This window comes from Cryptotermes secundus, unplaced genomic scaffold, assembly GCF_002891405.2.
Source record: "Cryptotermes secundus unplaced genomic scaffold, Csec_1.0 scaffold572, whole genome shotgun sequence".
Lineage (NCBI taxonomy): Eukaryota > Metazoa > Arthropoda > Insecta > Blattodea > Kalotermitidae > Cryptotermes > Cryptotermes secundus.
Genome location: NW_019725849.1, coordinates 142612 through 156214, shown reverse-complemented (window position 1 = coordinate 156214; position 13603 = coordinate 142612). Strand labels below are relative to the sequence as shown.

At 41.2% G+C, this 13603-nt stretch overlaps 1 protein-coding gene across 3 annotated transcripts in view; it reads left to right on the top strand.

Annotated features, from left to right (window-relative positions):
• Positions 1–13603, top strand: part of LOC111863750 (WD repeat-containing protein 19) — a 39871-nt gene that overhangs the window by 5151 nt on the left and 21117 nt on the right. For all 3 annotated transcript variants that reach the window (XM_023850361.2, XM_033751205.1, XM_033751206.1), the window contains exons 4-14: positions 167–377; positions 3141–3253; positions 4592–4765; positions 5094–5325; positions 6158–6391; positions 7107–7229; positions 8329–8478; positions 9029–9176; positions 11195–11402; positions 11916–12013; positions 13137–13267. In XM_023850361.2, the coding sequence (XP_023706129.1) occupies positions 167–377; positions 3141–3253; positions 4592–4765; positions 5094–5325; positions 6158–6391; positions 7107–7229; positions 8329–8478; positions 9029–9176; positions 11195–11402; positions 11916–12013; positions 13137–13267 (1822 nt within the window). The remainder of the gene's footprint in view (positions 1–166; positions 378–3140; positions 3254–4591; positions 4766–5093; positions 5326–6157; positions 6392–7106; positions 7230–8328; positions 8479–9028; positions 9177–11194; positions 11403–11915; positions 12014–13136; positions 13268–13603) is intronic.

Here is a 13603-nt window from a genome sequence, read left to right as displayed (position 1 = left end):
GGGTAGCCATTTGAATTTACTAAATCATTCAGAAGATGTCACTACAGGGAAGCAGCAATTAGTGATGCCATTTCCTTATTTATGCACCAACTGTAATGGTTCTTGCATCAAATTAAGATGAGGAAGCCAACACAGACATGATGTACAGAAACCTGATCTATTGCAGACGTATACCAGTCCTTGGGAAACATACCAAGAGGATCAGCTGTGGGGCCTGGAGCACGGAGAATTTGTTGGCATTAGGCTCTGAAGATAAAACCCTTTCCATCAGCAATACTGAAGGTGACACCCTGCGTATCATTTCCCTGCGCTCCGAGCCTAGTGACATCCAGTTCTCTGAGATGAAACTTGATGAGCGATTGGATGGAGAGCATACTGTGAGATGCCATCTGCACTGCAATAAGTTGCTTTATAGTGTCTGTTGTATATCTCTTCTTTGAGTGTTGGCAGAACTGAAGCAAGTCAAATTCTGATTTGCATGACAGATCAGTTGTCCTGAATTTCATTGGGAATAAACAGATAGTTGGCTGTATAAGATTTGAGGTTTTTACGGTGGGGACTTTGAAGAATGCCATCTTCTGGGATGTGGTGCCATGTAGATGTTTGGTGAACTGATGTTTTTGAGGAACATATCACCTCCATCTTTAGGATAGAAAAATCTGCGAGCAGGGAACTAGCATGAGCAGGTGGCTGCAGACTGAGTCACCAGTCAAAAACACCCAGCTATATAAGAATGGGAAGGGAGGGAGTGTGGGCTACATGGGAAATCAGTAGAGGGGAGAGGAGAGGAGAAGGGTCTGAGGAAATGGGCCAGCAGGTAGCAGGCAAGAGCTGGATTAGGATTGTGTCAGGGGGGAAAGAGGCATGGCTACTGAGTGACCATTGACCCAGTAGCCCCAGGACTAAGCTGCCAAGCGTGCAGGTTGATGGATGAAAAGTTTCTAGTCACTTCTTTTCCCCAGCAATCTTTGCTTTTTGATTTGTGCTTTTAATATTAAAGTTACTTTCCATTTCTTATTTTGAACTTTGAAATGGCCACCTTCCAGGAGGTATTTATATTATAAATCTGCATGCAGCTGTGATATTACCCGAGTTAATGAAAATTTGAAAAAGAATGCTCATTCTAACAGATAGTTGTTACATGTGAAAGTGGTTGAAACATGTAAGGACAAGTCCATCTGCTAGCATTCAGTCATGTATAATACTGTCATGGTTTAGAGTGACTATAAACGGGGTTTTGATTGGTTATCAGATTTATTGGATTGTTTGACACAGCATATGACTACCTGCCTCCACTAACTCCACTGACTTACTCTGTCCATTAACTTGTCCTGCTTATAACATCTTGGCAGGGACCACATAGGAAACACCCCTCCTCTGTTGCAGTGCAATTGTTGCCATGGAATTGTGCTATGTCTGTTGGCAGAGCCGTTACCTAGCAAGGGCTGTTGTATAGTTGCTCATTTTGCAGTCATTGCCTAGCAACAGGTCTGCATGCCAAATTGCTCCCTCCTTAAGCCTCTTTATCCTGACTGGCCTACAGGTGTATGCCATTTCTTCTTTTTCGAGGGAGCTGTGTTTGTAACCTCTGTGATCTCCCTCACCTTCCTTCTCCATGGCTTGGTTCTTGTGATGATTACTCTCAAACTGCTCCCACTGCTCCCTCCTTAAGGCAGCTTGTCCCAAACAGTTCCCTGATTAGGTGCTAGGTTTGAATGATACTGCAGTGTGGCAGTACATCTTTGTACTTGTAGTGGCTATCACTGGGACATGGAAGTGACAAAGAACAGTTCAACATTTGTATTGTCATTAGTACTCTCTAAACTGATGACTTCTTGTACTCGTAACTGACTGCTAATTACATGCTCTACTTTACAAGCTAAAGTCCTGTCCACTCCTTGCTGCACACTCACAGATCTCTCCATATGCATACTTGTACATATGAGAATAAATGCATCACTTGCATTGTACTGGAATACAGACCAATATGGGATGCAGTTTAAATTTCACTAATACTCTATGTATGTGCATTACACTGTGGGTTATTCTAAACATTACAGTTGGAATACATGCAGCTTCTTGATGTGACATACGCAAGAAATGGTTGTGAAACAGTCAATATAATTAACTGCTTAGCTGTAAAGCATGTTATGGTGGTGGCATATAAACCACACATGAACCAGTGACTGTTTAATTTTCTAATTTAACAAGACTGAGTTTAAGTAAGATACTGCACCCATAATGAAAATAACTGTATAGTATACATGGATTGGATTCATAACAAGTTGCTTCCAGTGCCCATGGTGTTGTGATTGTAGCGTGGGTCACACCTTATTATGTAACACAGTCACAAAATGTGCTTGCAAGAAGTTTTTACATGGTATTTAAAATCATGACATTTGTAGTTACAATAATCTGAAATGTTATGCGAGCAGGAAAGTCATGACAAGTATCGCCAGGATCAGGCCAAGTTTGATGTTGTATTTTGTGACATCTTCATCAAAGGTCATTGGAAACTCAGGGGAGGAGGAAGCCTGTGTGATGAGAAGGGGCAAGTACATCATGGTTCCTCTGTAGACAAGTCAAGGGACACAGTTCACAATGAAACAAGCTGCTGATCTGATGAAAATTTAGAAGACATTGAATCATTTACATTTTTATATTTTTGTTCTGCTTTGCTGGAAACTGTTGCAGTTTCTGACCTTCCTTCAGGATAAAATGATACACCAAACGTTATGACTTTCCATATTCAAATGTGAGCCTGAAAAGTGGCCAACCATGACTTAGGTTTTTCATGGGTTTTCCTTAGTCACCCTTAATAAATGCTGGGAAAGTACCTCAAATTATATTATGACCACCACCTTCCACATACCTTCCAGTTCATTATTCATTGATCAACTAATATGATGTAAGATTTGAGGCTTTCACGGCAGTGACTATGAAGAAAGCAGTCTTCTGGGATTTGGCACCGTGTATATACACGTTGCCAAATCCCAGAAGACTGCTTTCTTCAACTAATATGATGCCATGTAATCATAGCTACCGATATTATAGAACAAACCAGAAACAAATAAACTCAGTAGGATGCAAGCTGTTGTAAAAAGCGATGAGAATGGAGAAGTATGGATGACGATGTGCAGGTGAGCGTGCTGGTGGGCCGCAAGACACTGTTCCTCTACAATCTTCATGACCCTGAGAATCCTGTGGAGTTGGCCTTCCAGCAGCGTTATGGGTCTGTGGTTACCTACAAGTGGTAAGTATGTATGCACTTTTGAGGGTGTCTGGTTGGAGGCTTCTCAGCTCATCCAGATTATGCCTTATAAACCCACTTTTGAAAGTTCATAATTTTTGCAGTTTGACATTCTTAATGTCAAACCCTGAGAGCATTGGTTATTTCCGGTTTGATACATCTTGGAGAGTGTCCCCCTGTCATCGGTAGAAAGTCACTAGATTCTGTTCTCAAAAAAGTTCACTCTTCCTATGCTGGTTCAATACTTTTCTTAGTAGATGGCAGATGGATGGCAAAAATGTAAAGTGTTTTGATACTACTACTGTATATCATTCTGAAATCCTAACTTCAGTACTGTATATATGTGAAATTATATTGTGTATGTATTATTGTTTATAATTTGGTTTAGATACTGTAAATAGTGAAGTTCATATAGTGACTGGCTATGGGCTGGACAGCCAAGGGGTTGGGAGTTCGAGCCCAGGTAGGGCCAAGAATTTTTCACTTCTCCATGTTGTCCATACCAGCTCTGGGGCCGACCCAGCCTCCTATCCAGTGGGTACCAGTGACTGTTTCCCCGGGGGTAAAGCGGACGGAGCGTGAAGCTGACCACTCACCTCAAACTAGTGCTGAGGTCAAACAAACGTGGGTCTATACATCTGCTCCCCTATATGTCTTCATGGCATTGTGATTGATTAGTTAAGCACAGGGACAACTTTACCTTACTCCTCCATTGTTAATCACCAGGTTGTGGTGTATAGAACACACTGATAGTGAATTTAAATCAACTGTAACACTGCCGTAACCTTCTAAGTCTGGTTAAAAGCATGATCATTCATATTCCTTCACCTTACTGCTATAGTCACAGTTCTAACATTGGTGTAAATTGATTCTAAAGAGTTTCAACAGTGGTGCATTAGACTTAGTATTGCTTGGTTTCTGGTCTTACCAGTTGTCTGATATTCCAAATTGAAATCAGAATTTCAGAGAGTGCATCTGTTTGCATCCTCATTAAAAAGTGTGGAAGTACCAGCTCACCTGGGTTCATTACGGAGAACCACTGATTGAAATGGCCCATTCTAATGGATCCAAGTGGGTTTGTACTTACACCCCTTGTCACCTGTAAACAGAAATGAAAGCAGTTTCCAAAACATTGTGTTCCGTTCAGAATACCAGGTGATGAATGATGACCAGCAGTTGAGTAATCATAACTCAGGGTTAGAATGGTTGCAGTGGGACAGGCTCAGTCCAGAATTACATTTCATAATCTGAAGGAAACATCAACACGTTCGGTGGTGATTACTACCAGCAGGTAGAGCTTCAAAACATAATGCTAAAGCCTGGGAACTGATTACTCTGCAGGTTTGGGGATGGCTACATTTTGCTGGGCTTCAGTGCAGGCTTCTTTGTGGCAATATCCACACACATGAAGGAGGTGGGACAGGAGCTGTTCCAGGCAAAGAATCACCGGAACTCACTGAATGATATTGCTGTCTGCAGTCGACTAGGCAAGGTGGCTTCCTGTGGTGATAATCAGTGAGTACTGAGTCTCGTATGGTGACATGGCTGAATTCGCCTGTGTTATGACACTGTATAGTATGGTACTGGATTATAAACATTTTGGAAGGACATGTTACCTCCATCTTCAAGGTTAAAATGAGCCAAGCAGGGAAAATTGCAGGTTATGCAGCAAAGTTGGGGGAAACAGGTCACATAGAGCAGGAGAGTTGGTCAGTCAACCAGGAACAGGGAAGCGGAAACCAGGCCCTGGCCAAGCAATTGAACCCAAGGGACTTATGGAAGTCTTACAGAGAAACCTCAAGTGAAACTAAGAGACAGATATGAAGTAGCTCATTTCTTGTAGGGTGAAGATCCATGACATGTCAAACCTGCAGGAGACTTCCAGTGTTTTGACTGTGGAGGAGGATGAAGTTGAGCGTCTCTCCTGGAGTGAGGATGGACAACTGCTGGGAGTGGTGACACACAGTGGCACAATCTACATTTATCTGTCTCAGCTGCCCATTATTTGGTCAGTCTTCAACACCCATGCTGCTGTGCTGACCAGCCTTACTGAGCTCACTCTGTACAGCTGTGAGGTGAGTTCTCATATTCTAGGGCTCTCACCATGTGCAACAGATTTAACAGGCAGTGGTGAGTGTGTGAAATGTTTCTATGAAACCTGATTGTAAGAACATTTGAATTGCAGATTTGATAAACTGCAGAGGTCTTATATCATCAAGGAAGGTGGAAGAGTTGATCTTAAATGCTGGATAGGATTGATTTGCATGTTGTCCTTACACACAAATGACTTAACACTTGCTATTTTGTCATTATGTTTGCTAGCAGTCATAGGTAGAGTATGCAGTTAGGAAGGTCCAGGAAAATCAAGTTTGATTGAAATTAACTTAGACACATTAGCTTCTGGTTTATGGTGATGATGTAGATCTGTTAGGGGATACCATGAGTACCATAAAAAAAATCACAAGCCCAAATAGATCCTAGTACTGAGGTTGGTATGTATTTAAAATTGTATTAAAATTTTCTTTTGCATATAAAAAATTAGTTATTATGTTAAAATATTGTGAGCCAACATTGGGTCATGTTGTTTTCCTCCTGATGGTGGGAGATATCGTTTATTTCTCTTGAGTTTATTTTCTTATTATTAGTCATGTAGTTTACATGCATGCTGTGTCGTTTGTACTGTACTGTACAAACGACACAGCACACACGTAAACTACACGACTAATAATAAATATAATAATTGAGAAGTCAACATTCAATTTCAATTTTTTCAATTTATTCTCAAAAATTTTAAATTCATGCATGGCAAGATTAAATGTTAACTGGATTCCTAAAGCTGCTTGTGTTTAAGTGTCAATCATTCTTTCTTTATGGAGAGCCACAAGATTTATTGTAAATGCATTGCAGAGCAAAGCTCCAACCCCCCGGCTCACTGTGCATCTGCCAATGGAACCAAGTTTCATGTCTCTGGGTCCATATCACTGTGCAGCAGGCATGAACAACCGAGCATGGTTCTATGAGCTGGGGCAGAACAAAGCCACACTACTGCGTGACCGGGAGTACCTTGGAACGGTGAGCAGCCTGAGGCTCAGTGCAGACTATGCCTCAGTTCTGTATGAGGGGAAAATACAGCTACACATGGTGAGTGTCTCTTATTCAGTGTCACTCTCCTTTCTTCTGTATGACATCCTTTCTAACTTGTTCCCATCTTCTTGTTCTCCCTCTTAAATATTGTCCTTTTGGTGTCTTCTGAACTTTCTCTGGAATTCTTTGTTCACTCTTGAAACATGCCAGTACCATCTTATTCTGTTATTTATTAATTTTTGTTTCAAGTTATTTATCTTAAGTTCCTTCTAATTTTTATGTTTTCTTATTCTCTGTTTTATGACTTTTCCTTTTCTGCTTTAAAGCCTCATCTTTGTGCCTATCCCAATATCTGTTCTGATTATCTTCATGTCTGTGTTTATGCTTCATACATTAATACAGTCAGATTGGCAGCTCACCACACTGTGATCCTTAGTCTTCTTGTGCAGGTAGAACTCCAGTCATTATTTATCTTTGGCGCTGGATGGAGGTGAGTGATAAGTGTCATGCACCAGTTGCTTTATCTCCAGTGAAACAGCCCCTGGTGCCCTTTAGACGGGAGTTTGTGTTGACCCCATACCTGGTCTAAAGGGCAAGGAGAATAATTCCTGCTATTCAACTTGAAGTCTGGTCATTGTAATGACTGACTTACCCAGCATTTAATAATGTATTTTATATGTCGCATATTAATATTAGAATTTCAAGAAGAAGGTAAGAATTGGTTGTAGCTTGCAACTTCTGCTTTGTACATGGACTGACTGTAACTTTTCAGATTGAGACGCCAGATGTCAGCAGCGAGGACAGAGAATCGAAGATGTTCCCCTCTCAACACCCACTTGACATGAACATCACTGCTCATGCCCTTACCACTGACTTCTTGATCTATGCTTCGAGCGTGAGTGATTCATCCTCAGTTGAAATCATGGAGATGTAGAATTTGAAACTGGTCAGTCCAGAGGAAACCTTCTGGCTTGTCAGGAAAGGGACATTTCAGCCCATGGGATCAGGGCAGTGAGCAGTCTAGGAATAGTGGAAATGTTGCCATGTCTCTGCAATCAGTAATTCATGTTGAAGTCTCCCAATCTCTTCCATAGTTGAAAATCATATAGTGTGAGTTCTTGTATGAGGGACAACTGATTTCATGTCCATAGTGAAGCTAATACCTGAAGGAGTACTGTAATGCCATCAGCATCTCACAATGAAGGCCAGAGTTCAATTCCATGTGTGTACAAAATCGTCTTGCAAGTCATATCGCAATGTTGAGCAGCCAGCATATTACACTTGTGCTTCCTGGGTTCAGAGTGATGAAGCTTAGTCTATCTTTCAGGAATCTGGAATTTTAAATTTCCTGGTTCTGAGGATTTGGCTGGGATGTTAGGTCAGCAGTTCATTTGCATATGGGTGATTTTAAAATTCCTGGTATTTGTGGGTATTCACTTAGTGGGGGGTGGAGTCCAACTGGGTTCACTCGGCCCGGCGGCCACTGATTGGTCTATTGTAGCCTGTCACAGGATAGAACAAGTGCCTGAGTCTTTGTGGGGGTTATGTAGAACAGTGATTTAAGGTCTGTAGTAATGATGCAAAGTAATTTTTTACGAGGGTTGTACTGAAAGTCATGAGCAACAATTCTTTGTAAAGTAACATGCTTTATTATTTACAAACCAAATACACCACCTCAATATACAGACCTTTCTTTATTTTTCCACATAATCGCCACTTCTTTTTACACATTTCTCCCAGTGTTCTGGGAGTTTGAAAATTCCCCTTCTGTAAAATTCCATTCCAGCCATCCGAAGACACTGACACACTGCTTTCTGAATTGCCTCCCTTGTCTCAAAACGTTGTCCACGCAGCTGATCCTTCGCAAATGCGAAAAGATGGTAGTCGGAGGGTGCCAGATCAGGGCTATAGGAGGAGTGTGGAAGAACTTCCCACCCCAAAGTCGGGTGCAAAGTAGTCTCAGAATCTTACATTTGTGATAATTTTTTTGACAGATGGGACATATCCATTATTTCTTCCTTGAAGACTGGAAGCTGGTGACAGACTTCCAGCACACTGCTGGCATCCGCGAGCTGTATGCAGACCAGACAGGCATTCGCCTTATTGTGGTGGATGATCGGAGTGAGGGCTACGTATACAGTCCAGTGAGTATGGGTCTATGTTACTGAAACAGTCTCTCCCTTCATGGAGAGGCGATGGGACTTTCAGTCATGGCACACTACAGATCACTTTCCCTCTCTTGAAATGCATGACTGTGAAGGGGCATTTCTCAACCTTTTGAACTGTGCAGAAGGCCTGAGCAACCCTTTCTGGCCCCGCAGACCATGTTATTTACTGCACTTACCTACCTGTGTTGGGACTCTTTTTTTGGGGGGGGGCCAGAAGCTTCTACCATAATCTGTATGAACATACCTTGGCATTATGATCTTTAACTAAGTGGTATATCTCGGCTCTTTTATGTTCTTTCAGTTCTCGGTTTGCTTATTTGAACGACATATATATGATTTTTATATTTTTGCATACTGAAGTCTTTGTTTCACAAAAGTATTTTAATTTGTAGCTGGAAGCAGCAGAGTTCACGATTCAAAGGACAGGGAAGGATAAGACCTTTGTTCGCCTTTTGTAAAATTGTAGTTTTTGTTAAGAAACAGCAGCAGAGATGTATGAAGTTATTCCCTGTAATTGATGTTGCAGATAGCAGATGAGATGTTGAAGATACCCGATTTTCCTGCCAGCTGCTCTGGTGCTCTGTGGGACTGTGATGCACAAGAACATAATGTGTTCATAGTGTTTGATGACACCAAGATCATCACATATCTGTATGACAAAGATTCTATTGAAGGTATGTAAGCCATAGCCCATAATGTATGACCATACATCGAGATATAACAGCATTGGAATAAAGTCAGAGATGAGCAAGTTTCAATTCTGAGGCTGTATGCTTGTAAAATAATTTACTGACTGTATGGAGCAGTGTCCTTCTTCAGAAGTTAAGCTTGTCTGAGCCATTCAAGAAGTTCCTAGCCTTCTGTGAAACTTGTGTTGACAGGAGTCCACCATTACAGCCTATCCAGGACAGTATAGGAATCTATTTCACACTTTCCCACACCTTTTGTTTAGGATTCAATTTAAGATTGTTCTATTTATTTGTAGGTCTTCCAAGAGGTCTTGTTTCTTCAGCATCCTGTTTATGCATAGGTCTTCCAAGAGGTCTTCTCCCTTCAGTGCCCTATTTATGCATACATCTTCCAAGAGGTCTTATTTCAGCATCCTACTAATGCATACATCTTCCAAGAGGTCTTATTTCAGCATCCTACTAATGCATACATCTTCCAAGAGGTCTTCTCCCTTCATTATCCTGTTTATGCATAGGTCTTCCAAGAGGTCTTCTCCTTTCAGCATCCTATTTATGTACAGGTCTTCCAAGAGGTCTTCTCCTTTCAGCATCCTATTTATGCATAGGTCTTCCAAGAGGTCTTGTTTCTTCAGCATCCTATTTATGCGTAGGTCTTCCAAGAGGGCTTCTTCGTTCAGGTTCTCCACAACATAACAATAGTTCACTTTTGAATTTCAGAATGTCTGGAAGTAACCTGAGTCTGTGGTTAGTGTGTCAGTAAATTCATCAACCTCTTGTAGTGTTCTGCTTTTGTATCATGTCCTGGGTTTGGATTTTGATCCCTATTTGTCAGTACTCCATAGAAACATAAATAAGTAGCAAAGTCCATAAAGTGTAAGTAGTTTAATGGAAGTAAGTAAAATTGCCTTTACATGTTTCTGCCATTATTGGCCATTGTCAGAAGGTACAGCACACTGTAAAGGAGTTACTTTACAGGTGTTGCTGTTTGGATATAGGTTTTTTGCCATACTATCATAATGGGGCTGAATAGTTAGAGAAATTAAGACTAAATAATTAATACACTTAAAGTACGTTGTGAATATCGGGCTGGTTGGTTAAAACCAGTTAAAATAAGATAAAAAGTGTTACTGAGTAGGTAGAAGAATGTAATAATGTCCTTTGTTTCTGTTGTTGGTTAGGTAGAATTTTATTGGCTGCTGTACTGTCAGCAATATATCTGTCTGTGTGACGTTATGTAATCCAGTGAAGTGCATGCTACCACGTGCTTTGATGATTGACAGCAATAGTTGAAACATGTAAATGCAAACATTGTCATTACTCCTATTGAACTAGTTACGCTTGTTTGGCTCATACTATTTTATGTATTAAGAGGTGTAACAGTTCAAGATGTCTCTTATAAAGATACTTCTAGAACCATTATCTTTACTACAGAGATTAGAGGGTCTCATGGCAGTGAATGTTAAATTATTGTTTTATGGGGGGTACTGCCATGTGGTTTAATAGATAGGTACATATAATTTGGGCGAACCCACTGCTTCCATCTTCAGGATAGAAAGATGGGGTCAGAACATTTCTTCAAAATGTTTTTACCATTCTACCAGAGTGCATGGTGTGAAATGTCTGATGTCTGTAGTCTCAAAATTCAACTTTGCTGCTTGTAATCTACTTACATGTTGTAATTTGCTCATGTAACCATTACTGGCTGACTGCCATATTATCACGGTGCATGCACACAGTCCAGCTGGCCGAGCATTGCATATTTCCAGTGTTAATACACTTAACTCCAAACACCTGTAGAAGCAGGAGATTTAAAGTCCCCAATTTCTAAATATTTAACTGTTACTCCGAAGTTACAGTATGGCCACCAATGCTGTAGTACTGGAGATTTAAAACTCCCTGTTCCCGGATGATAAAGGTGAATTTTTGGTGCCTTGAATGGTGTATTAGTCTTTAGAGTTTCAACCCTCCCTTCTGGTGTCTGCTGTGACTGTTTCTGGTTGCAGGCACAAGCGTAATAAACGCAGGCTTATGCAAGCTGCCAACCAATCAGGTTCCACTGCTTCTGTTCGGTGGACAAGTAGTGTTGGAGACTGCTAGCGGTAAGCTGACGCAAATGACACTGCCCACACATGAGATTTCAGGACCCAGCATACATGATATTCAGAAGGGAAGCCTTCAGCAGACCCTGGATAGGCAGTTGAAGTTACACAGGTCAGTATCCAGATATGGACCTCAGTGGGAATGGATTCCTTGGGTGGTCTCCGGTCTGTCAGCCAGTGCAACAGTGCAGTAACTTAAAAGCTGAAGTTGATGCAAACCACGCATAAGTGTGGTACATTATACTTCTGATTATCTGTGGTAATGGATGTGAAAAGTCATGCAAATAATAAACAAGAAGTTCTGGAAAGAACTAATTGCCTGCTTTCCTTTCACTGTAATTTTATTATCTGATACAAGCAGAATTCTTTGTACTGAACACACAGTTTCCTTACATTTGTAGGCACCTTGCACGTTTTCTATTGTGAAGGCTGACTGAAGCACAGGGCTGCACTGGACAGTTCTCGTGTTCTCCTGAGTATATGAGGTGCTGATGCACTCACAGGCCACAGCCTGCTGCTGCATTGCTTGTTCTGTGAGACTGTTGTAAGGTACTCCATTCAGTTCTCAGTCATCTTGAGGCATGGGTTCCATTGACAGACAGTGTTTTATCTCCATTTTTTCTAGATTCTCTGAGGCATGGAAGACATGTCAGGTACTCAACAGGAAGGAGGCGTGGGAGCAACTGACAGAAGGTCTGTTGAGGAGCCTCGAGATTGAGTTTGGTAAGGATCAGGTCACACTGTTAAGTTCTTCTGAATGTGGTTCTCACCACATGTTCTGTGCACAAGCATAGACAGTTTGTAGCAGTGTCTAGCAGCAGTCACCGAGGGATGAAACCTGTTTAAACACTTCAATCTGTGTATGGGTTTCTCTTTTGTCAGCCATGATTACAACACTACTCCAAACTCATGCAGGGTGATCCAGGGATATTTTATTGCATAAGTGGAGACTTCTGTTAGAGGGGTATAAATTTTGTGTGAATAATTCCAGTGACAACAAAGCTCAGAATAGAAGACAGGAAGAAGGCTGTGACCCAGATGGAGGTGTGCCAGAGCTTCAGTAAAAACTGTGTAACGTGTACTATGAAGCCAATTCCCTTGCAAGTCACTCCTTTTTATGATGACCTGGTACATTGCTCCTGTAGAGTGCATGAGGCCCAACCAACCAGCACACTGTGACCTCAGTTACCCAGACTGGCTATGTCTGTGCAGTCATCCCCAACTGTTGGACACTAATGTGGCGGTGTGCTTCATATGGAGTATTGACACTTCAAGTCCTGTCTGATTCAGGTTCTGTTTAGTCCAAGGCAATACACTTAAACCAAGGTCATTTTCTGTGTTTTTGTCAGTGTCTAACTCCCTAAGGTGGCAAGACTTTTCAGCAAAGAACTAATTGCAACTTCAAGAGCATAAAAGTTTTACTTTTTTCCTCATGTTAAATTATCAGGAAGCCTTTTGATTCATTTATAATGCAAGTAAATATGTATAGTATACGTACTGTTATTAATAAAATCCTACACAGTGCAAAGTCTGTTTGCTTTGGGGGAGAAAGGGTATACATTATATATTGTTCAAGTTTTGCAATAGTTTGTGCCAACTTCGGCCCTCTTCACCTTGGAGTATCAGATGTGATGCTAAGCATCATGGATACTGATGTTTCTTAGGAACATGCTTCTACCAATATACACAGTATCACATCTCAGGAGGCCAGTCTTCATACAAATTTGTGTTCATGGTTTGAAGTGCTGTGACTTGGCATTCCCTTATTTGTTTGTGCCAGTCACATGTCCTGTGAATTGTGCCATTATATGCCACGTTATTGGCTGCAACTTGATCAGTTTTTCAGCCATCCGTGTGTACCGTCACATTGGAAATGTGGGAATGGTGTGGTCCCTGCAGTCCATACAGAATATTGAGGACCAGAGGCTCCTGGCTGGACATGTTTCCATGTTCCTTCAGGACTTCGACAGGGCTCAGGTGAGGTTATGCGATGGGGAAATGTATTACAGGGAGGTTGGAGAGAGAAGAAATGTTTCATATACTTGAATGGAAGGCAGTCCCCCCATATTATTAGAGTTAAAAAGTATAGACACAATTTGGCTTTATCTTAAAATTGTAAGCTTTTAAGGAGTTGATGTTTCTAGATACATAGTTAACGGATGCAGATACTACCCACGAATCATAGAAAGCCCTTTCTGTGGATCACATTTCTGCTGATAACAGTCATTATTGATCAGTTCTTATTGTCTATGATTCACTACTGTAGAATAATGCTGGTCTAGTAATTGCCTTATAATATATATATATATATAT